This window comes from Heptranchias perlo, chromosome 27, assembly GCF_035084215.1.
Source record: "Heptranchias perlo isolate sHepPer1 chromosome 27, sHepPer1.hap1, whole genome shotgun sequence".
Lineage (NCBI taxonomy): Eukaryota > Metazoa > Chordata > Chondrichthyes > Hexanchiformes > Hexanchidae > Heptranchias > Heptranchias perlo.
This window is the reverse complement of record NC_090351.1, coordinates 7354645-7377641: the sequence shown is the minus strand read 5'-3', so window position 1 is coordinate 7377641 and position 22997 is coordinate 7354645. Positions and strand designations below refer to the sequence as shown.

The 22997-nt window shown below is 45.6% G+C and overlaps 1 protein-coding gene and 1 long non-coding RNA gene across 2 annotated transcripts in view; one reads left to right on the top strand and one right to left on the bottom strand.

Annotated features, from left to right (window-relative positions):
• The window catches only part of LOC137344369 (peptidyl-prolyl cis-trans isomerase FKBP5-like), a 149294-nt gene extending 144641 nt beyond the window's left edge, over positions 1-4653 (bottom strand). Inside the window, exon 1 of the mRNA XM_068007265.1 lies at positions 3845-4653. Within this exon, the coding sequence (XP_067863366.1) occupies positions 3845-3952 (108 nt within the window). The 5' untranslated portion in view covers positions 3953-4653. The remainder of the gene's footprint in view (positions 1-3844) is intronic.
• On the top strand, positions 2612-22722 carry LOC137344370 (uncharacterized). The gene is made up of 2 exons (XR_010968338.1): positions 2612-3252; positions 22060-22722. It is a non-coding gene; the product is annotated as an uncharacterized lncRNA (long non-coding RNA).
• Positions 22723-22997: the final 275 nt, after the last annotated feature.

Sequence of the window (22997 nt, the reverse complement as noted above, 5' to 3'; positions counted from 1 at the left end):
TGCTACCTTCAGGGATCTGTGGACATGTACTCCAAGGTCCCTCTGTTTGTTTACACCTCTCAGTATCCTCCCATTTATTGTGTACTCCCATGCCTTGTTTGCCCTCCCCAAATGCATTACCTCACACTTCTCCAGATTGAATTCCATTTGCCACTTTTCTGCCCAGCTGATCAGTCCATTGATATCTGCCTGCAGTCTACAGCTTTCCTCCTCATTCATATGGCCAATTTTTGTATCATCTGCAAACTTTGTAATCATGCCCCCTATATTTAAGTCCAAATCATTAATATATACCACAAAAAGCAAGGCACCAAGTACTGAGCCCTGCAGGATCCAACTGGAAACAGCCTTCCAGTCACAAAAACACCCATCAACCATTACTCTTTGTTTTCTGCCACTGAGCCAATTTTGGATCCAACTTGGCACTTTCCCTTGGATCCCATGGGCTTGTACTTTTTTGACCAGTCTGCCATGTGGGACCTTGTCAAAAGCCTTGCTAAAATCCATGCAGACTGCATCAAATGCACTACCCTCATCGACCCTCCTTGTTACCTCCTCAAAAAATTCAATCAAATTAGTTAGACACGACCTTCCCTTAACAAATTCATGCTGACTGTCCTTGATTAATCCGTGCCTTTCTAAGTGATGGTTTATGCTGTCCCTCAGAATTGTTTGCAATAATTTGCCCACCACCGAGGTTAGACTGACTGCCCTGTAATTACTCGGTCTATCCCTCTCTCCCTTTTTAAACAACCGTACAACATTAGCAGTCCTCCAATCCTCCGTCGCCATGCCTGTATCCAAGGAGGATCAGAAAATGATGGTCAGAGCCTCCGTTATTTCCTCCCTGGCTTCTTTTAACAGTCTGGGATATATTTCATCCGGGCCTGGTGATTTGTCTACTTTCAAAGATGCTAATCCCCTTACTACTTCCTCTTTCACTATATTTATCCCATCCAATATTTCACACTCCTCCTCCTTAACTACGATCTCTGCATTGTATCTCTGTTTTGTGAAGACAGACGCAAAGTATTCATTAAGAACCATTCCAACATCTTCCACCTCCACACATAGTTTACTTTTTTGGTCTCTAATAGGCCCTTCTCTTTCCTGAGTTATCCTCTTGCTCTTAATGTATTTATAAAACATCTATGGATTTTCCTTGCCAATATTTTTGCCAATATCTTTGCTTTCCTAATTTCCTTTTTAATTTCATCCATGCACTTTCTATACTCCTTTAGGCTTTCTGCAGTATAGCAGTCTCTGCGTCTGACATAATCTTTCCTATTTTGCCTTATCTTACCCTGTATGCTCCTTGACATCCAGGGGGCTCTAGATTTGGCAGTCCAACCCTTTTTCTTTGTGGGAACATGTCTACTCTGCAATCCTTGAATCTTTCCCTCGAATACTGCTCTGACATTAATTTACCTTCAAGGAACTGTTTCCAGTCGATTTTTGCTAAATCACATCTCAGCTTAGTAAAATTGGCCTTTCCCCATTTGAGAACTTTTATTCCTGTTCGGCCTTTGTCCTTTTCCATAACTATGCTAACTGAATTATGATCACTACCACCAAAATGCTCTCCCAAAGATACTCCTTCCACCTGCCCAGCTTCATTTCCTAAAACTAAATCCAGAACTGCCCCTCCCTCTTGTTGGGCTTGCTACATACTGGCTAAAAAAGTTCTCCTGAATGCAATTTATGAATTCTGTGCCCTCTATACCTTTTACACTGATTGTATCCCAGTTAATATTATGGTAGTTGAAATCCCCTACTATTACTGCCCTACTGTTTTTGCACATCTCAGAAATTTGCCTACATATTTGCTCTTTTATCACCCTCTGACTGTTTGGGGGTCTATAGTACACTCCCAGCAGTGTGATTGCCCCTTTTTTGTTCTTTAGTACTCAACCCATATGGCCTCATTTGATGATCCTTCTAACATATCATCCCGCCTCACAGCCGTAATTGTTCCTTTAACCAATATTGCCACCCCCCCCTCCTTTTTTTATCCCCCTCTCTATCTCGTCTGAAAACCCTGTAACCAGGAATGTTGAGCTGCCATTCCTGCCCCTGTTTAAGCCATGTTTCTGTAATAGCTAAGATATCGTACTGCCACACGTCTATCTGTGCCCTCAGCTCATCTGCCTTATTCAATATACTCCTTGCATTGAGGTGTATACCATTAAGTGGTATACTTAATGGTGTACACCTCACCCGACGAAGGAGCAAAGCTCCAAAAGCTTGTGATTTCAAATTAAGCTGTTGGACTATAACCTGGTGTTGTGTGACTCCTTACATTTATGCCATTAAGCACTGCCAAACTCATTTGTTGTTTATTTTCTAACCTTTGTTTCCTCTGCCTTCCAAACTCACTTACTAATTTTCTGCCTCCTATTTCCAGTTCTGATTCTCTCCCATCTGAATCTACACTCAGGTCCCCATCCCCCTGCCAAGCTAGTTTAAACCCTTCCCAACAGCACTAGCAAACTCGTGCATCCCTCTAAATTTTATCTCCTGATCCGTGACTTTGAGTGTTGTGGTTGGAGTACTTGAGGAAGGAGTGTCTGTCTGGGAGGGGCGGATGTTGGTGCTGAGTCCAAAACAAGTCTGCAGGCCGGATCGTGACTTGATGCTGAAAGTACACTGAGGTCCTTCCTAACTTTTAAAGCATTATTGCCTCCAGAAGTAAATTGAGGCGGGTGGGGACTTTCAGTTTGAAATCAGACTCGGTGTCTAGGTTTCACTGTGGAGGATCTGGACACAGCAATTAAAGGGCCAGGCTGCCAGGTGTTGGCAACCTTGGGTCATCCTGAGGGATAGGGGAGTGGGGAGAGCAGGATTGGATTGACAGTCATTGTGGTGCATTTGAAGGTGATTCGAGAGAGTGTTGGATACTGAGCCCAACACTCCTGACCGTCACTGATGAGTGCTGACAGTTTATGGTGTTGATTGGTCCCTTTAAGCCCGAGCAGACAGCCTGTCGGGAGCAGCAAGCCATGGATCAATTGTTACTGTCACCCGGTGCCGAAGTTGCGGGTGGAAGGGACGGCGTAGAGCACGGCTGAGGCGCCCTGTGTCACTGGGCTTTGAATATGTGCGTGGGAGGGGTCGTGTTTTAGTTCTGAACATGAGGGTCGACTGGGAGTGAAATTAAACCAAAATACATCGCTCACCTTATTTTTACTTCAGGAAATATCAGATACTTGGAGACAGTTTCCGAATGTGATTAGCGAGAGCGTGTCCTTTAATGTGAGTGTTCCTTTATATTAACATAAAGATGTTCATACAAAACTAAGTGAAGCTACCTACTGGAAAGGACGTTGCAAATGCGGATCGAAAAATCAACTTTATCTGCATTGTTCCGTTTGACATACAGATTCGAGTTGTGTAAGGAGAAATGGTTTAGTTACGATTGCTGAATGTAAATCATGTAGAAAATAAAAGATAAACTGGCGTTTATATATTGCCGACCAGAAACATCTCGAAGTGCTTCACTTGCAATGAATTATTTTTGTTATGTAGGGAAATATATTTGCAAATGCATTCAAAGTGTACTCGAAGCACAGTAAACACCCACTATTTTAAGTATTGAAGGAAAATACTTTATTAAATGAGAGATTGTCTTTTAAAAGTTAAGTTCTAAGATGAGTGAGACGTGTTCAGAATTTGCTTTGTTTAATTTTAGTCAGTTCCTGGTGCGGACGGCAAACTGTTTTTAAAAAAATTATTATGGTTGTTATTTCGGCGGGAGCCAAACATCACCTGAAACTCCAACATTAGATTTATCTGCACAAGTTTCTCTGTTCGGTTTTACACAGAGTAAATCGCAACGCTTTTTTACCTTAAGAACCCCCCTGTCCTGGCTGGGCGTCAGATCCTCTGTATCGCGCTCCAGCTCTGCCGTCTGGGCTTCTTTCTCGGTCCCTTTCTGCTCCTGACCGGTGGTCATTTCACCAAGAGTGAGAGGCGCGGTCGGTTCCTGGGTTCACCGTCCCTCCTCCTCCTCCCCCCTGCCCGCACTCCGGCTCGCTCTCTCCCGCTGTTATTCAGTCACGGCCTCGCCCTCAGCTTTCTTTGAACTCCTCTGTTGTTTTAATCTCGGGAGCTCACCTCGCCGGCCAGCGGTAGATTGAAGTAGCGGAGGTTCAGTTAATGTCGATTCCGCAGACACCAGCGCTTCGCTCTCTGTCGCCCCTTCAGAGAGAAGCTCTCGCTTGGTTGTGCCAGGGCTCGATCTCCGAGCCGCTCTCTCTCTCTCTCTCTGTGTCCGAGCCTCTCCTCCCGGTTGCTCTCTCTCTCTCTCTCTCTGTGTCCGAGCCTCTCCTCCCGGTTGCTCTCTCTCTCTCTCTCTCTGTGTCCGAGCCTCTCCTCCCGGTTGCTCTCTCTCTCTCTCTCTCTGTGTCCGAGCCTCTCCTCCCGGTTGCTCTCTCTCTCTCTCTCTCTGTGTCCGAGCCTCTCCTCCCGGTTGCTCTCTCTCTCTCTCTCTCTGTGTCCGAGCCTCTCCTCCCGGTTGCTCTCTCTCTCTCTCTCTGTGTCCTCCGTCCCTCCTCCCCAGCTTCGCTCTCCAGCCGGCTGCCGCGCTCTCCTTTCTCCCTTCGCCGCTCTGCGAAAGATATGGAGCCAGCCCTATCCCAGCATCCGTGGCGCGAGTGAAAGTGGTCTATTCCTGTCAGCGGTGTTTCCGGGCTCGCTCCGCCCCCTGGAGCCCTGGGCAGATGGGGCGGGGCTTCCAGCTGGACAATGGGGGGGGGGGGAGGAGGTGAGGGAGGAGGGAGGGGAGGTGAGGGAGGAGGGAGGGGGGGTGAGGGAGGAGGGAGGGGGGGTGAGGGAGGAGGTGGGGGGGGTGAGGGAGGAGGTGGGGGGGAGAGGTGGGGTGGAGGGGGAGAGGTGGGGTGAGGTGGGGGGGAGGAGGGGGGTAGAGGGAGGGGTGGGGGGGTGAGGTGGGGGGGAGAGGGGGTGAGGTGGGGGGGAGAGGGGGTGAGAGTGGGGGGGAGGGGTGAGGGAGGGGGGGGAGGGGTGAGGGAGGGGGGGAGGGGGGGAGGGGTGAGGGAGGGGGGGAGAGGAGGAGGGGGGGGAATCCCAGGGGGAAGGGGAGGGGAAAGAGGATTCCAGGGGGAAACCTAAAGAGGGGGAATCTCAGGGAGAGGGGGAATCATAGGGTGGGGGATCTCAGGGAGGAAACAATCCCAGGGAGTGGGGCCAAGGGAAGGAGCTACAGATCAGCCCTGATCTAATTTAATGGAGGAACAGGCTTGAAGGGCTCAATGGCCTGCTCCTGTCCCTGTGTTTCACTCAGGGAGGGGGGAAATCCCAGCGAGGAGGAATCACAGCGAGGAGGAGGGATCCAGAGGTGGGGATATTAGGAAGTGGAGCAGGTGGGATGGAAAACCCAAGGGGAAGGGGAACTCTGGAAGTGGGGATTCAAGGGAAGACCAGGGAAAGGGAGGCCCTTCTCGGGGAATGGGGCAGGAGGAGAAGGGATCCTAGGGAGCAGGGCAAGAGGATGGGGGATCCCAGGAATTGGGCGGGAGGGTGGAGGGTCCCAGAGACTGGGGCAAGTAGAGATGGGATTCCCTGAGGGAGTGAGATGGGGGGGGAAGGAATCAGTGGGGCAGGAGGAGAGGAGAAGCTAGGGTTACAGATTGGGGCAAGAGGGAAGGGAATTCCAGGGACAGGGAATGAGGAAGGAGGGGAAGGAAACCCTGGGAATGCAGTGGAGGGAGAAGGAATTCCTGAGACTGGGAGTGAAAATTATAATTCTGAATTTTATGCATGTATATGGGGACTGGTACTGAGTGTAGGTCAGCAGGTTTGGGGTGATGGGCAAGCAGGACAGGATATGGTCAATTTAAAATTTATGGAGGGTATAGATTGGAAGGCCAGTAAGCAGAGTGTTGGGAAATTGAAGCTAGAGGTGCTAAAGGTGAATAATGGTTTCGGTGGCAGTGTGGGTAAAGTAGGGGAGTAGACGGTGGAGGTAAAAGTAGGTATTCTTGGTGATGGACAGAATATCGGACTTGAAGAACCAATAATGTTCTTCCTGATCTTCAGCTGGAGGGAATACTCACTCACCCATGACTTAATGTCAATCAGGCAGTTCAACAGCATAGAGGTGGCCCTGGGATCCAATGAAGTGGGGGAGAGGTAGAGGTAGATCTGGATCGAATACATACAGGAGCTGACTCCATGACAATAACATCACCAAGAGGCAGCATGTCAATGAAGAAGCGTAGAGAGCCAAGTATAGATCGTTGGTGGGCTCTGGATATGACCATGCGGGAATGGGAAGAGAAAATCGTGGCTGACCTTGTGCTGGCATTTTGGGAGAGGGAAGTGGAGCCACACAGGAGCTGTCTCATAAGGTGGGCCCTGGAGAACTGGTGGAGAAAAGAGAGAAGTTGCATTCATATAACACCATGTTACATAGGACGTCCCAAAGTGCTTCACAGCCAATTAATTATGAGGGTAATTTTATTAGATGGTGTGTCTGGTGTGAAGCCTCACCTACTGCGAGTGCAAATCAAGAATTCACGAGCACCGGCCGCACAATTTTCTATCTATAAAATCTCAGGTTAGGACCCAAGTAACAGTCTGCTCCGGTACTGTTGGCTGGTGAGGTGAGCTCCTGAGATAAAACAACAGAGAATTCAAAGAAGGTGAAGAAAACTGAGCTCAGGATGAGCAAAATAACTGTAGGAGAGACCGAGCGAGAGTGGGGGATGGGGAAACCCCAGAAATCAACCTGTCCCTCACTCTTGGTGAAATGACCACTGGTCAGGAGCAGAAAGGGACCGAGAAAGAAGCCCAGACAGCAAAGCTGGAGTGGGACACAGAAGATCTGACGTCCAGCCAAGACAGGGGAATACTTACGGTAACAAGCATTGCGATGTACTCCATGTAAAACTGAACCGAGAAACTCGTACAGATAATCGAATATTGGAGATTCAAGTGAACTCTTGGCTCCAGCTGATAACAGATTGGCCTCTGAACCCTGAGATGGACCAATACACTTCAAGGTGCATCTCTCTACATTGTATCTCTTGTAATAAATCCATGACTTTTGAGTGATCTCTGTGCTCCTCCAATTCTGGCCTCTTGCACATCCCCGATTTTCAACCCTCCTCCATTGGCTGGGCGCCTTCAGCTGCCTAGGCCCTAAGCTCTGGAATTCCCTCCCTAAACCTCCAAGCCTCTCCACCTCTCTCCCCTCCTTTAAGACACTCCTTAAAACTACCTTATTGACCAAGCTTTTGGTCACCTGTCCTAATATCTCCGATGTGGCTTGGTGTCAAATTTTGTCTGATAATCACTCCTATGAAGCGCCTTGGGACGTTTTACTATGTAATATAAATGCAAGTTGTTGTTTGTTTTTCCCGTTTTGGTTGGAATACTTGAGGAGGGAGTGTCTGTCGGGGAGAGTGGGTTGCGGAGGCTGGAGCTGAGTCCAAAACAAGACTGCAGGCTGAGTCGGATTGGATTTGGTCAAAAGCCAGGCTGTCAAGTGTTGGTAACCCTGGGGCAAGCTGAGTGTTAGGGGGAGGTGGGGAGAGCAGGATTGGATTGACAGTCATTGTGTCGTGACTGCCTAACTTGAAAGTGATGTGGGAGTGATATGGATGCTGAGCCCAACACTCATAGGATTCTATTATGAGTGCTGATTGATGTAACATTTTATTATAAAGAGTCCACGCAGAGTTTGGTCCCTTATAGCTTGATGCCTGGAATGCAGTCAAGATTGGCCATTACTTTTTGATGTGTCGTCACTGTAATGTTGGCAAATGCGGCAGTCAATTTAGTATACAGCAAGATTTCAACAACAGCCACAGCAATTTGCATTTATACAGTGCCGTTAACATAGAAACACAGAAAATAGGAGCAGGAATAGGCCATTCGGCCCTTCGAGCCTGCTTCGCCATTCAATCTGATCATGGCTGATCCTCTATCTCAATACCATATTCCTGCTCTCTCCCCATACCCCTTGATGCCTTTTGTGTCTAGAAATCTATCCAGCTCCTTCTTAAATATATTCAGTCACTTGGCCTCCACAGCCTTCTGTGGTAGAGAATTCCACAGGTTCACCACCATCTGAGTGAAGAAATTTCTCCTCATCTCAGTCCTAAATCTCCTACCCGTATCCTGAGACTGTGACCCCTCGTTCTGGACCCCACAGCCAGGGGAAACATCCTCCCTGCATCCAGTCTGTCTAGCCCTGTCAGAATGTTACACATTTCAATGAGATCCCCTCTCATTCTTCTAAACTCGAGTGAATACAGGCTGAGTCGACCCAATCTCTCCTCATACGACAGTTCTGCCATCCCAGGAATCAGTCTGGTGAACCTTCGCTGCACTCCCTCCATGACAAGTATATCCTTTCTTAGGTGAGGAGACAATACTCCAGGTGTGGTCTTACCAAGGCCCTGTATAACTGCAGTAAGCCATCCTTGCTCCTGTACTCAAATCCTCTTGCAGTGAAGGTCAACATACCATTTGCCTTTCTAAATGCTTGCTGCACCTGCGTGTTTGCTTTCAGTGACTGGTGTACAAGGACACCCAGGTCCCTTTGTACATCAACATTACCCAATCTATCACTATTTAAATAATACTCTGCCTTTCTGTTTTTCCTTCTGAAGTGGATAACTTCACATTTATCCACATTATACTGCATCTGCCATGTATTTGCCCACTCACTCAACTTGTCTAAATTGCCTTGAAGCCTCTTTGCATCCTCCTCACAACTCATGATCTCACCTAGTTTTGTGTCGTCAGCAAACTTGGAAATATTACATTTGGTTCCCTCATCCAAATCATTGATATATATTGTGAATAGCTGGGGCCCAAGCACTGATCCCTGCGGTACCCCACTAGTCACCGCCTGCCACCCCGAAAAAGACCCATTTATTCCTACTCTCTGTTTCCTGTCTGTTAACCAATTTTCAATCCATGCCAGTATATTATCCCCAATCCCATGTGCTTTAATTTTGCACACGAACCTCTTATGTGGGACTTTTTCAAAGACCTTCTGAAAATCGAAATAAACTACATCCACTGGTTCTCCCTTATCTATTCTACCAGTTACATCCTCAAAAAACTCCAGTAGGTTTGTCAAACATGATTTCCCTTTCATAAATCCATGTTGACTTTGTCTAATCCCGTCGATATTTTCTAAGTGCCCTGTTATCACATCCTTTGTAATAGACCTGAGCATTTTCCCTACGACTGATGTTAGGATAACCGGTCTGTAGTTCCCTGTTTTCTCTCCCCCTTTTTTAAATAGTGGGGTTACATTTGCCACCCTCCAATCAGCAGGAACTAATCCATAATCTATAGAATTTTGGAAGATGACAATTAATGCATCCACTATTTCCATGGCCACCTCTTTTAATACTCTGGGATGCAGATTATCAGGCCCTGGGGATTTATCGGCTTTCAGTCCCATTAATTTCTTCAGCACTATTTCTTTACTAATACGAATTTCCTTTAATTCCTCCTTCTCACTAGTCCCTTGGTTCCCTCGCATTTCTGGGAAGTTATTTGTGTCCTCTTCCGTGAAGACAGAACCAAAGTATTTGTTTAATTGGTCTGCCATTTCCTTGTTCCCCATTATAAATTCTCCCGTTTCTGACTGCAAGGGACCTACATTTATCTTCACTAATCTTTTTCTTTTTACACACTTGTCGAAGCTTTTACAGTTCACTTTTATGTTCCTTGCAAGTTTACTCTCATACTCTATTTTTCCTCTCTTAATTAATCTCTTGATCATTTTTTGCTGAATTCTAAACTGCTCCCAATCCTCAGACTTGCTGTTTTTTTCTGGCAACTTTATATGATTCCTCTTTGGATCTAATACTATCCCTAATTTCTTTTGTTAGCCATGGTTGGGCCGCTTTTTCTTGTGTTTTTGTGTCAGAAAGGAATGTATAATTGTTGCAATTTATGCATTTGTTCCTTAAATGATGGCCATTGCCTATCCACCGTCATGCCTTTTAATGAAGCTTCCCAATCTATCATAGCCAACTCACTCCTCATACCTTCGTAGTTTCCTTTGTTTAGATTTAGGACCCTAGTTTCGGATTGGACTACTTCACTTTCCATCTTAATGAAGAATTCTGTCATGTTATGGTCACTCTTCCCTAAAGGACCCCGCAAAACAAGATTATTAATTAACCCATTCTCATTGCACAATACCCAATCTAGGAAAGCCTGTTCCCTGGTTGGCTCCTCAACGTACTGGTCTAAAAAAAATCTCGTACACACTCCAGGAATTCATCCTCCATAGTATTATTGCTAATTTGGTTTGGCCTGTCCATATGCAGATTAAAGTCACCCATGATTACTGTAGTACCCTTGTTACATGCATCTCTAATTTCCTGTTTGATCCCATCCCCTACATTACCACTACTGTTTGGAGGCCTATAGACAACTCCCACCAGTGTTTTCTGCCCCTTGGTGCTTCTTAACTCCACCCAGACTGATTCTACATCTTGATTTTCTGAGCCAATATCCTTTCTCACTATTGCTCTGATTTCATCCTTTACTAACAACGCCACCCCACCTCCTTTACCTTTTTGCCTGTCCTTCCTAAATATCGAATACCCTTGGATATTCAGCTCCCAGCCTTGGTCACCCTGCAGTCATGTCTCTGTAATTGCTATTATATCATATCCATTTACATCTATTTGCGCTGTTAATTCATTTACCTTATTACGAACGCTTCGTGTATTCAGACACAGTGCCTTTAGATTTGTCTTTTTAACATTTTTAGACATCTTAACATTTTTTTGTACCATGGCCTTATTTGTCTTATTACCATTTTTTCTTACCCGGACCCTATTTGTTGTCTTTTGTTTGTACGCTCTGTCCCTTCCTGACACAATCTGGTTATCCTTACCCCAATCACTTTCCTGCACTGCTTCTTTGTCTTTTCTCTTTAGCATTCTGGATTTCTCTCCACTGGGATCCTCCCCCCACCTTATTTAGTTTAAAGCCCTATCTATCTCCCTAGTTATTCGATTCGCTAGAACTCACTAGAATGTAGTAAAATGGCCCAAGGCGCTTCACAGGTGCGTTATCTGACAAAATTTGACACTGAGCCGCATAAGGAGATATTAGGACAGGTGACCAAATGCTTGTTCAAAGTGATAGGTTTTATGGAGCGTCTTAAAGGAGGAGAGAGAGGTAGAAAGGTTTAGCAAGGGAGTTCTAGAGCTTAGGGCCTAGACAGCTGAAGGCACAGCTGCCAATGGTGGGGCAAAGGAAGTCTGGGTGCACTAGAGGCCAGAATAGGAGGAGCACAGAGATGTCAGACAGTAAATGAGTTGAATAGCCACTTAATGCTTTTGATTCTGATGGTTGAGGGGGGACATGTTGGCCAGGAAACTGGGATCTACTCTTCTTCTGGGATCTTTTCCATCTAACTGAGCCTTAGAAGCAATCAGATGAGGCCTCAGCTTGATATCTCTGACAATGCAATGCTCCCTCATTACTAAATTATGGAGTGGGGCTTGAACCCACAAACTTCTGATTCAGAGGCAAGCATGCTACCAACTGAGCCAAGCTGACATTCAAGTTTAGGGGAGGATGGAGTTATCATCTGTGCTGAATTATTTTGTTAATGATTCCTTTCGCTCAGGCTCTGTCACTCCACAAAATATCCACTCCTGACCAGTACAATGCCTCCAAAAACCACCTCATCTCTAACCTCCCTTTCCATTCTGTTATTGAACATGTAGTTGTTCTTGCAGCTTAAAATGCAGCAGTCAATTTAGTACAGAGCAAGATCTCACAAACAGCAAATGAGTTGAATGACACTAAAATGCTTTTGGTTCTGTTAGTTGAGGGAGGACATGTTGGCCAGGAACTTGTATTTTGTTTGATTAAATTTGGAGGTTGAAGAGGTCAAGGGGGGATAATGCTCCACGGTGCACCATTGGTGACTTTGACCAGTGCAGTATTGGCCCTGGAGGTAGTGTAGATACTGGACTGAGAGGATTCGAAAAGGGAGTTGTGGGAGAGGTCAGCATGTAGCTGGGAGACAACTACATGTTCAATGACAAAGTGATGAGTACTTTAGCTTCTCAAGTGGGAGGGATGGAATGGAATGAAGTGCTTGAATGAGGTATAGGAACCAAGGCGTAGGGGGACAACCCAAAGTGGATGAGGCAAGAATGGATATTTTTGCCTGTGTTTTTTAACTTGTATTTTTTATTGCTGGAAACAGCATGTGGGAGTTAACAAGCCAGAATCACATGGGGTATTTCTCAAAGGAAAACAGGTTCATTCAGTTCCAGAGAAGCTGTTCGCAGTGGTGTTCACAAGGGTGAATTGATAAAGATAATAGAAAATTGAAGCTGTCAATTGACCATCGCATTTAATGAGAACATTGACAAGGAAATGGAGCCATTTGTCCCAATATGACTTAAATAGGGTGATCCCATGCACCTTGGCATAGATCAAAGAATTGGGCCTCGTTCTAGGAGGTGGGTTTGATTGACAGCTGTGTCAGTGAGCTTTGAGGAAACAGGGTTATTGATTGGCCATCGTCCACAGACAGCTCAGGGTCAAAGTTCTCCTATTACATATTATATCGGGCTATAGGTACAATTCAGTCAGTGCTTGCGTCTCGCAGTCAACAGCTGTGCCGGGCTGTATGTTTTTAAAGTTTTGTGCAAGTCTATAAAGAGAATTAGGTTCGTACAGAACCCACCTGGACGGAGTCAGGGAGCCAGCATGATGACAGGCAGGGGACCTTCCGGGTCAGCTCTGAAAAGCAAAGGCATGCAGGACAATGGCAAGTTATCAACCAAATGATTTTGCCATCCAGGGAAGTCTGGGTAGTAAAAAGCAAGCTGGCTAACCCCACTGGGGGGTTTGGCGAAAGGCAGAGAGAAAGCACCCACCGCATTGCATAGTCCAAATTTAAAAGGACCCACAGGGTTGGTTGACGTGACAAGAAAGCACGTTCATCCTCCTCTTTATTGCAAGGGGGTTTGAGTACAAGAGTAAGGAAGTCTTACTACAGTTGTACAGGGCTTTGGTGAGACCTCACCTGGAGTACTGCGAACAGTTTTGGTCTTCTGATCTAAGGAAGGATATACTTGCCTTGGAGGCGGTGCAACGAAGGTTCACCAGATTAATTCCTGAGATGAGAGGCTTGTCCTATGAAGAGAGGTTGAGTCGAATGGGCCTATACTCTCTGGAGTTTAGAAGAATGAGAGGTGATTTCATTGAAACATATAGGATTATGAGGGGGCTTGACAAGGTAGATTGCTGAGAGATTGTTTCCCCTGGCTAGAGAGTCTAGAAATGGGGGCATAGTCGCAGGATAAGGGGTTGGACATTCAAGACTGAGATGAGGAGGAATTTCTTCATGCAGAGGGTTGTGAATCTTTGGAATTCTCTACCCCAGAGGGCTGTGGATGCTGAGTCATTGAATATATTCAAGGGTGAGATGGATAGATTTTTGGACTCTAGGGGAATCAAGGGATATGGTGATCGGGCGGGAAAGTGGAGTTAAGGTTGAAGATCAGCCATGATCTGATTGAATGGCGGAGCAGGCTCGAGGGACCATAAGGCCTACTCCTGCTCCTATTTCTAATGTTCTTATGTACTTAAAATGGCTCTATACCATAGCTTATTCAGTCTGAGTAGCCTTACATGTCTTGTCTGCTCAAGGGTCGGATGTGGGAGGAGGAAGGGGGTCACATAGACTTACATAGAAGCTACAACATGGTAACAGGCTGTTTGACCCAATCAGTTCATGTTGGTATTTATCCTCCACACAAGCATTAATCCTAATCCCATGGGCCGGACCTGTTCCCATTGCAAGTGAGTCATTTCCAGGTGAGTGATTTCTTCTAAGGTTGGGGGGGTTGGTGGTAACGTGGCAAAATTGCATTTTTGTCTGTGTTGAATTTTTAACTTGTATTCTTTAGTGCTGAAAACAGCATGTGAAGGGTTAACAACTGAGGCTCGCACAGGAATTCTCAAAAGGAAACACATTAGTTCCATTCCAGATGAGCTGGCTGCGGTAGTCCTTACAAGTACAAATTGATAAGGTGAAGGACAGTAGAAAGATGAAGGTGTCAATTGGCCAGTGTCATTACATTCAGTGACAAACCATTCCAAAACTGACTAATCATTTAATATTAATAAGGGGAATGTAGCCTTTTATCTCAGTATGATTTCAAAGGGATGTTGGTTTAGATCAAAGAATCAGGTTTTAGCCTGGGATAATGGGTCTGATTGACAAATGTGTCTATGACCCTTGAGAAGGGTCAGAGTTCCTCTATTCTGGATTATATTGGCCCACTTAATTCAGTTGGCATTCTCCTGATAGTACTCCCACCCTTTGCTCAGTAGGACGCTAGATAAACATAACATTAGCCTTTCAAACAGCCATCAAGCAACTTAAACTGATTTCTGAAGAGAGGGTTGGCATCAACAAAGAAATTGGCATTACCGGACATCTCCCATTGTTGCGATCTGATTGCACAGCCAGTTATGTGAATCAGTCACCACTGTCCAGACATACAGCCGGCTGCTGTAACCATACCCGAGGTGAATCAACCTCAAAGAAGGAGGATGAGGCAGTGGCTGAAGAATTGGAGCAAGCAGATTTGTCAGGAAGTTTGCCAGCAGGAAGATTCCTCTAGCCTGGACAGCTGTGTGAGGTCAGGAGGACCCCCACTGATCATAATTGTGGTGTCGGCCGTGGCTCAGTAAGTAGCATTCTTGCCTTTAAGTCAGGAGGTCACGGGTTCAAAGTCCCACTCTAAAGACTTGAGCATATGATCCAGGCTGATACTTCAGTGCAGTGTTGAGGGAATGCTGCACCATTGGAGATATCATCTTTTGGATGAGACGTTAAACCGAGCCCCCATCTGCCCTCTTAAGTGGCTGTAAAACTACCAGAAGAAGAGTAGGAGAGTTCTCCCTGATGTCCTGGCCAATATTTATCCCTCAACCAACATCACTAAAACAGTGATGGTCATTTATCTCATTGCTGTTTGTGGGAGCTTGCTGTGCGCAAATTGGCTGCCGTGTTTCCTACATCACAACAGTGACTACACTTCAAAAGTACTTCATTGTTTGTAAAGTACTTTGGGGCATCCTGAGGTCATGAAAGGTGCTATATAAATGCAAGTATTTCTTTCTTTCCTACTTTCTTTCTATCAAGCTGTGCTTTGTACTGAAAGCACACTCAACACATCCAGATGAATTTGGAAGAGCAGCCAGGCACCCATCTGTGGCCATCCCACCTCCCTCCATGAGTGAGTCCATTGCAATGCAGTATGTATGTAGCCTCTGGTGACAGTGTAAGGCCCACCTCATCAGATATATGTATGTCAATCCAAGATATTTAATTCTTACCCTGCTGCTTTGTTGCCATGGAAGGATGTGTGGTAAAGGTGAAAGGTTGTCTCCATGCTTTGCGTGCTGCCTCCCTGAGACTGCAGTGAAGGCTGGTTTTTCCTTTGATTTGCCAACCGTTTTCAGGTGGCTTTGGGCACAAAACTGAATAAAATGGGACGGCAGTGGTGGTGGGAAAAACATGCACTAGAATTCTACTTGAGAAATAACACCAATCCTGTTTAACATCCACTGGTAGCCATCCCACCATATTTAAACAATCCAATGGGCATGGCTAACACTGTCCGGCCCCTCCCGTGTTCCATTTTCCCCAACTTCCGCCCCAAAGCTCAACCCAAATTATTATCACAACATAGCTGGCACGATGAGCTGCAGGAAGGTAGCTCATTCTGCCAGGTATCCTGAGGCAGCTATTGCATTGAGGAAGCCATTTCTTCTACTATAGCTCATGGTTGGTTCTACTTGGCCTGCATATTGATTTTAGATGTGTGATGCACTGGAGGTTTTGTTAGAAATTTTCCTACCCTATTTAGTCAGTTCTGCACAAAGTACAGTTGTGTACTGAGGGCACAGATTTCCCAATGGGAATCCCTCCATTCCTATGTTTTGAGGAGGAGGAGGAGGACAACGAGGAGATGGAAGAAACTCCTAGAGGCTCCTAGAGTGAGCTGTCACAGAAGACCTACGATCTGCACACGTAAATATCCACTGATCATGGTTTACAGATCAAGAAGGTCTTACTTAGATGTTTCCGCTCAGGAGTGCCTCAGGAGGCTTCACTTCTCCTCGGAAGCACTTGTGGAAATATATCAGTTGCTGGCTGAAGACATGCAGTCCACTTTCACCAGGAGAACAGCGTTGTCTATACCAGTCTAAGCCACCGCTCCTTTGAATTCTTTTGCATCTGGATCCTTCCAGGCAGCATCAGGCAACCTTTACCACATTGGTCAGGCAACTGCTCACCACTGCATTAGAAATTGACTGATGCTTTCGTCAGGAGGACTGTACAATTCATATCCTTCTTATCCAAACCTGTGAAACAAAGAGAGAGAGCTATCCAATTCTACAGACTGGAAGAGTTCCCACAGGCGCACGCAGCATGTGGCACTCAAAGCCCCAAAAGACAAACCCTTCAATTTCATGAACAGGAAAGCTGGTTAGTGTACAGTTTGTGTGTGATGTCAATCACCTCTTCCTGCATGGGAATGACCAATACCCAGGAAGCTGTCATGATGCTTTCATCATGCAACAATCCACTACTCTAGTCCTGATGACTCAGGCTCGCCTGTGTGTGAGTGTAAACTGTTTTTTAATGAGAATTTGCAGTCTATCTTTAACAGGTGCACAGTGACCAGCACAGTAAGTTATTGCACTAAATTAAATCATTAAGGTTGTGCAGGATATATGTTAAGATTTGTCATTTGGAACCGATCACTTGTAGGAGCAAACTATGTGCCAGTGTGTTTAAAATGTTGGTTGCCCGCCCAGTTTAATAATGAAGCACTATTTGGCATCGGTGGCGGGTAACTTACCAAAAGTATTGCCGGCTAAATGATTAAAGAATGAGACATAAATCTGTTTCCTTAAAACAGAGAGATCAATTCATCACATTATATAGTTCTTACTGATGGTGTAGTGACAGAAGACATTGGTAAAGATTCTGCAAAACACGGGACTTCCGATATCAAAGAGTCACTGTGAGTGTTCCAATACCATGGGGTCAAACACACTGTGCGTGTTCCAATACCATGGGGTCAAGAACACTGTGCGTGTTCCAATACCATGAGGTCAAACACACTGTGCGTGTTCCAATACCATGGGGTCAAACACACTGTGCGTGTTCCAATACCATGGGGTCAAACACACTGTGCATGTTCCAATACCATGGGGTCAGGAACACTGTGCGTGTTCCAATACCATGGGGTCAAACACACTGTGCGTGTTCCAATACCATGGGGTCAAACACACTGTGCGTGTTCCAATACCATGGGGTCAAGAACACTGTGAGTGTTCCAATACCATGGGGTCAAGAACACTGTGCGTGTTCCAATACCATGGGGTCAAGAACACTGTGCGTGTTCCAATACCATGGGGTCAAGAACACTGTGAGTGTTCCAATACCATGGGGTCAAGAACACTGTGAGTGTTCCAATACCATGGGGTCAGGCACACTGTGAACCTTCTGATTCCAGGGGTCAGGCTCACTGTGAACCTTCTGATTCCAGGGGTCAGGCTCACTGTGAACCTTCTGATTCCAGGGGTCAGGCTCACTGTGAACCTTCTGATTCCAGGGGTCAGGCTCACTGTGAACCTTCTGATTCCAGGGGTCAGGCTCACTGTGAACCTTCTGATTCCAGGGGTCAGGTTCACTGTGAACCTTCTGATTCCAGGGGTCAGGCTCACTGTGAACCTTCTGATTCCAGGGGTCAGGCTCACTGTGAACCTTCTGATTCCAGGGGTCAGGTTCACTGTGAACCTTCTGATTCCAGGGGTCAGACACGCTGTGAATCGTCTGATACCAGGGGTCAGACACACTGAACCTTCTGATTCCAGGGGTCAGACACACTGTGAACCTTCTGGTTCCAGGGGTCAGGCTCACTGTGAACCTTCTGATTCCAAGGGTCAGACACATTGTGAATCGTCTGATACCAGGGGTCAGACACACTGTGAATCGTCTGATACCGGGGGTCAGGCTCACTGTGAACCTTCTGATTCCAGGGGCGGGCGGCGGGGAGGGGGGAGGGGAGGGTTCAAAGACACCGTGAACCTTTTGACATTAGAATTCTTAGCTTTCTGATACCAGGAGGTCAGGTACTTCGGGAGCCTTCGAATGCTAGGCCCCATGTAAATAAGGTGCGTTCCCACTGGCCCCCACATACTCCAACAGGGTCAGCGTTGGAGAGCACTGGTGGGCACACCATGAGCCTGCTGATATTGGAAGGTATGGTTGCCAAGGCTAATTCAGGTGCTTCCCACAGGAAGGGAAGGGAAATCGGAGAGCAAGTCACCTTGTCCACCCTCCTTGCAAATGGCATATGACTAATGCTGGCAGGGCTTGAGTGATGGTTGCTATGCCTATCCACTGCTTAATACATAATGTTAAAATGCTCACTCTGATATGAACATACAAAACTGACGGGCGGGAAAAGACCAGGTGGTCCATTAAGCCTGCCTCACGCTCATGATGGCCGGGGTATCATGACTAAACACACCTTCCCTGCCCCCCCCCCCCCCCCAACTTCCAATCCACCCCCACATTCATTTAATCTCCAGGGAAAGGCAAAAACAGAGAGAAAAAACCCAGGGCCAATAAGGGAAAAAATACTCTGGAAAATTCCTCTGCGAACCCCTCGGGTGATTGAAACCAGTCCAGGAGATCACATGGACTGTGGTTATTTATAAAGATATAAAGACCTCCTCTATGATGCGATCTCTGCCCCAGTCAGGAACCAAAACTGCTCCCTCCTGTAGCCAGAGAGTCAGCACCCACCACACCAACCAGCAACGTATTCCAGAGGTTCACTAATCTCTGGGAAAAGAAGATCCGCCTAACACCCAGTCTATTCCTACTCTTAGATAATTTAAACTCATGTCCCCTAGTCCTCCCTAATATGTTAAACTGGAATAATCTATCACTGGGGACGCTACCCAACCCTTTAATTAGTTTATAGACCTCTAAATCTACATTGCTGTAAAGTAAATAGACCAAGGTCCTTGAGCCTATCTGAGTAGCTGATGCACTCCTTTGGAGCAGTCGAGCCATCATTACCTACCTGGTGGGTTTCCATCAGAAGGTACATCCCCAGAGATTGTGAGGTGACCTAGTGACATTATAACCTTGTGTCAGCCTTGACTCCATAGTGACACTCTTGTCTCTGAGTCAGAAGGTCTGGATCCAAGCCCCACTCCAGAGACTTAAGCACAAAATTTAGTCTGACACTTTGGGTCCTGGAATGTTAGGTTCTGACAAAAGGTTATAGACCTCAAAGGGTAACCCTACGTTCATCTCTCCACAGATGCTGCCTAACCCACTGAGTGTTATCAGCATTTTCTGTCTTCATTTCATATTTCCAACATCTGTAGTGATTTGCTTTTTGTTTTACAGAGTACAGATATAGTCTGATGCAAGCTTCAGCAAACAGTATCTCTTGAAGCCAGTAATGGAAACTGGGAGCAATGACTTTCCAGTGTTCCTCTCTTTCTACATTTACATGACTATTCCAGTACTTGGTAAAAGCTGAATATAGCACTGTTCAGTTAAATCTCTGCTGTGTATATGTCATATAGACCAGCAAGATCAAAGGTTTGATCCCTGAAATGTGTTGAGTTAGAAGATCTCAGATGGGGTGGGCAGTAAAATTGGCTTCAGTGCATCTGTGCTAAGGATAGGAAAATCAACCAGGTTTTGGATTTCTGATTGCTATTGAGTGACTGCTGGAAAATGTGTGTGTGTATGTATGTGTGCATGAGAGAGATTGGGCTCAGCTGTGATTGGGCTGGCCAGCCTACCGATGCTAACTATAAAGGCTCACATATGAATAGCGGCCACAAGGATGGCATACCAGAGTTCTGCCAATACCCATTGACCTATATCCCAGCACAAGTCAGTGGTTTCAGGAGAGGACGAGAGAAAACTGGGATAGAAAAATAAGGATTTCTCCATGTCTTGATCGAGGGTTTCAAATTTTTACAAAGTGTTTGACACTGCGAATCAATCCTGTTAATGCTGTAAGCTTTTGGTTTTTGATAGTGGAAAATTCAATTGGCTTAACTGTAACTTAGTTCTGAAGGACACTTTTAATGGTGCCTAATCAGATTTTTGAGCTCTGCCAGCTGGGCTCCTCCAGAGACCAATTCTGTGGCTATTCCTGCTTCTATTAGACATTGAATACATAGCCACGGAAAGGTTTTCATGAATGCTGAGGTTTACCACACGCTGCCAATGCTGTTTATCAAATGCCTTTGGTCACAGTATAGGGAGGATAACTTCAGTCACTGATCGGCTAGATAGAGATCATCGGAGTCTAAATATTGATAAAACAAACAAGCGTTACTAAGAACATCGCAAGCAACATCCAAGTAAAGTGGTGACTTTGAATATCTCAGCTGGCACGTATAAATGTTGGAATATTATTGAAATTAAGTATTGGAGTATAGTCTGATACAGGCTTCAGTAAATTGAACATCTTGGAGCCAGTAATGGAAACTGATAGCAGAACTTATTAACTGACTTATAATTCAAACAGCACAATGGGTTTCCTTCTCTTTCTACATTTACGTCACTATTCCAATACTTGGTCAACGCCCAATATAGCACGGTTCAGATAAATCTCTGCTGAGTATATGCATAGGACAAGTGATTTGTGATCACTTAGATCCACTCAGAAATCGGCATTTTCACTACTTCCATTATTGGATAAATTGGGCTGCAGCCAATACATGTCGAAATTTGCAGGTTTTGTCCTGCCCTGCCACAGAGAATTCACCAGAGATTAAGATTGGAAAGAAAGAAAGACTTGCACATATATAACACCTTTCATGACCTCACAAAGCGCTTTACAGCCAATGATGTACTTTTTTGAAGTGTAGTCTCTGTTGTAATGTAGGAAACGGGGCAGCCAATTTGCGCACAGCAAGGTCCCACAAACAACAATGTGATAATGACCAGATAATCTGTTTTTTAGTGATGTTGGTCGAAGGATACATATTGAGCAGGACACCGGGGAGAACTGACCTGCTCTTCTTCGAAACAATGCCATGGGATCTTTTACGTCACTTGAGGGGGCAAACGAGGCCTCGGTTTAACGTCCCATCTGAAAGACGGAACCTCCGACAGTACAGCACTCCCTCAGTACTGCACTGAAGTGTCAGCCTAGATTTTGTGCTCAAGTCCTTGGAGTGGGACTTGAACACACACCCTTATAATTCAGAGGCAAAAGTGCTACCCACTGAGCCACGGCTGACACCGTTACCATGCTGACCTATCTGCCCACAGCCCACTGTGAAAAAAAGCATGAATGCGGGAAACCTGAAACAAGACCAGAAAAAGCTGGAGATGTACAGCAGGTCAGTCAGCCTCTGAAAGAGCAAAGACAGGTTAACATTTCAGCTAGAGACCGAAATCACTCCTGATACATTAATTTGTCTTTGAGATGTTCCTACACAATACCAGGCAGTTTCAACTGTTCACCATTATGCTATAGGTTAAAGTATCATGCAGTTTCAATGGTTATATCTTCATATAAAGCCAGCGCCCCTGTATATTGCACCAAACTCAAATGAGTAATTCATCAATTATTTTTGTTGCAATGTTTTGGATACTATGTATATAGTTTCTCTGCTTTATTGAGTGTCCTTGTGCCAGGTACTTGCCCTGGATGAGAGGGTGGGCGAGCAGGTGAGCAGCTGCCATGGTTCTGCTTGTACCAGGGTACTAGGTTGGCGAACCCACCAATTATCCTCCCTCCCCTTGCCACCTCCACGCAATTCCACGAGTGAGCTGGGAACGTCAAGTGGGAAACTGATGTCCTGTCGCTCTGCGTCACATGACTAGCCGTGCCTCAGTTCACTGCGTTACGTGCCGACCCATCTATGAGTGGTTGTCCTTACACTAACAATTCAGACAATAACCAAGGGACAATTTTCAGTATGTTTTTACTGATTCATTTTTTTCTTTCATTGCTTCAGTTACAGTTCAGTGGAAAAACTGGGACATTTGAGGGAGATGTGCTACACCGCGTCCAATACCTCGTTCGAATACCTCAGTTTGTCCCAGTGCTTCTCCAAATTGTAGCTGGAAGAATGTTTAACTCACGTCCCGGAATCAACAGATTTCAAACCTGCACTGCAGTTTATGTCATGTGACTCTTGTAACGCTCATGTTTAATGTTAGACTCAACCCTCAACATGTCCAACCAATTTGGAGCAGCAATTAACAAAGCCAATAGGATGTTGAACTACGGAGCAAGAACAGTAGAATGCAAGTCAGAGGAAGTCACCACCAAACTGTACGTTCCTCTGGTCAGGTCCACGTATGAACAAGAGTGAATGCCAGCAGAGAAGAAGATCAGGCTTGGCTATGACTCCCTCCATTGTCAGATAGTCTTCAACACCCTATTCTAGAGTAACACATGAAGAATGGTCACGTGGGTGATGTACAAGAAGACTGTCAGTATCCATGGAGACATAGCCCAGCAGGAGTCAACACATTCAGAAGAGGGGAAAACTCAAAAGGGAATAAACATAGACAAAGGATGAAAAATATATCACTTGGCAGAAAGAAAATGGCCTTCATGTGCACGTACCTACCCTTATTTCTATTGAAGTTGACAATAAAGAAGGAAAAAGAAAGACTTGCATTTATATAGCGCCTTTTACAACTTTAGGACGTCCCCAAGCACTTTACAGCCAATGAAGTACTTTTTGAACTGTAGTCACTGTTGAAATGTAGGAAACACGACAGCCAAATTTGCACACAGCAAGGTCCCACAAACTGCTATGAGATAAATGACCAGATATTCTGTTTTTTTAGTGATGTTGGTTGAGGGATAAATATTGGCCAGGACACCAGGAGAACGTTCCTGCTCTCTTTTGAAATAGTGCTGTGGGATCTTTTACATCCACCT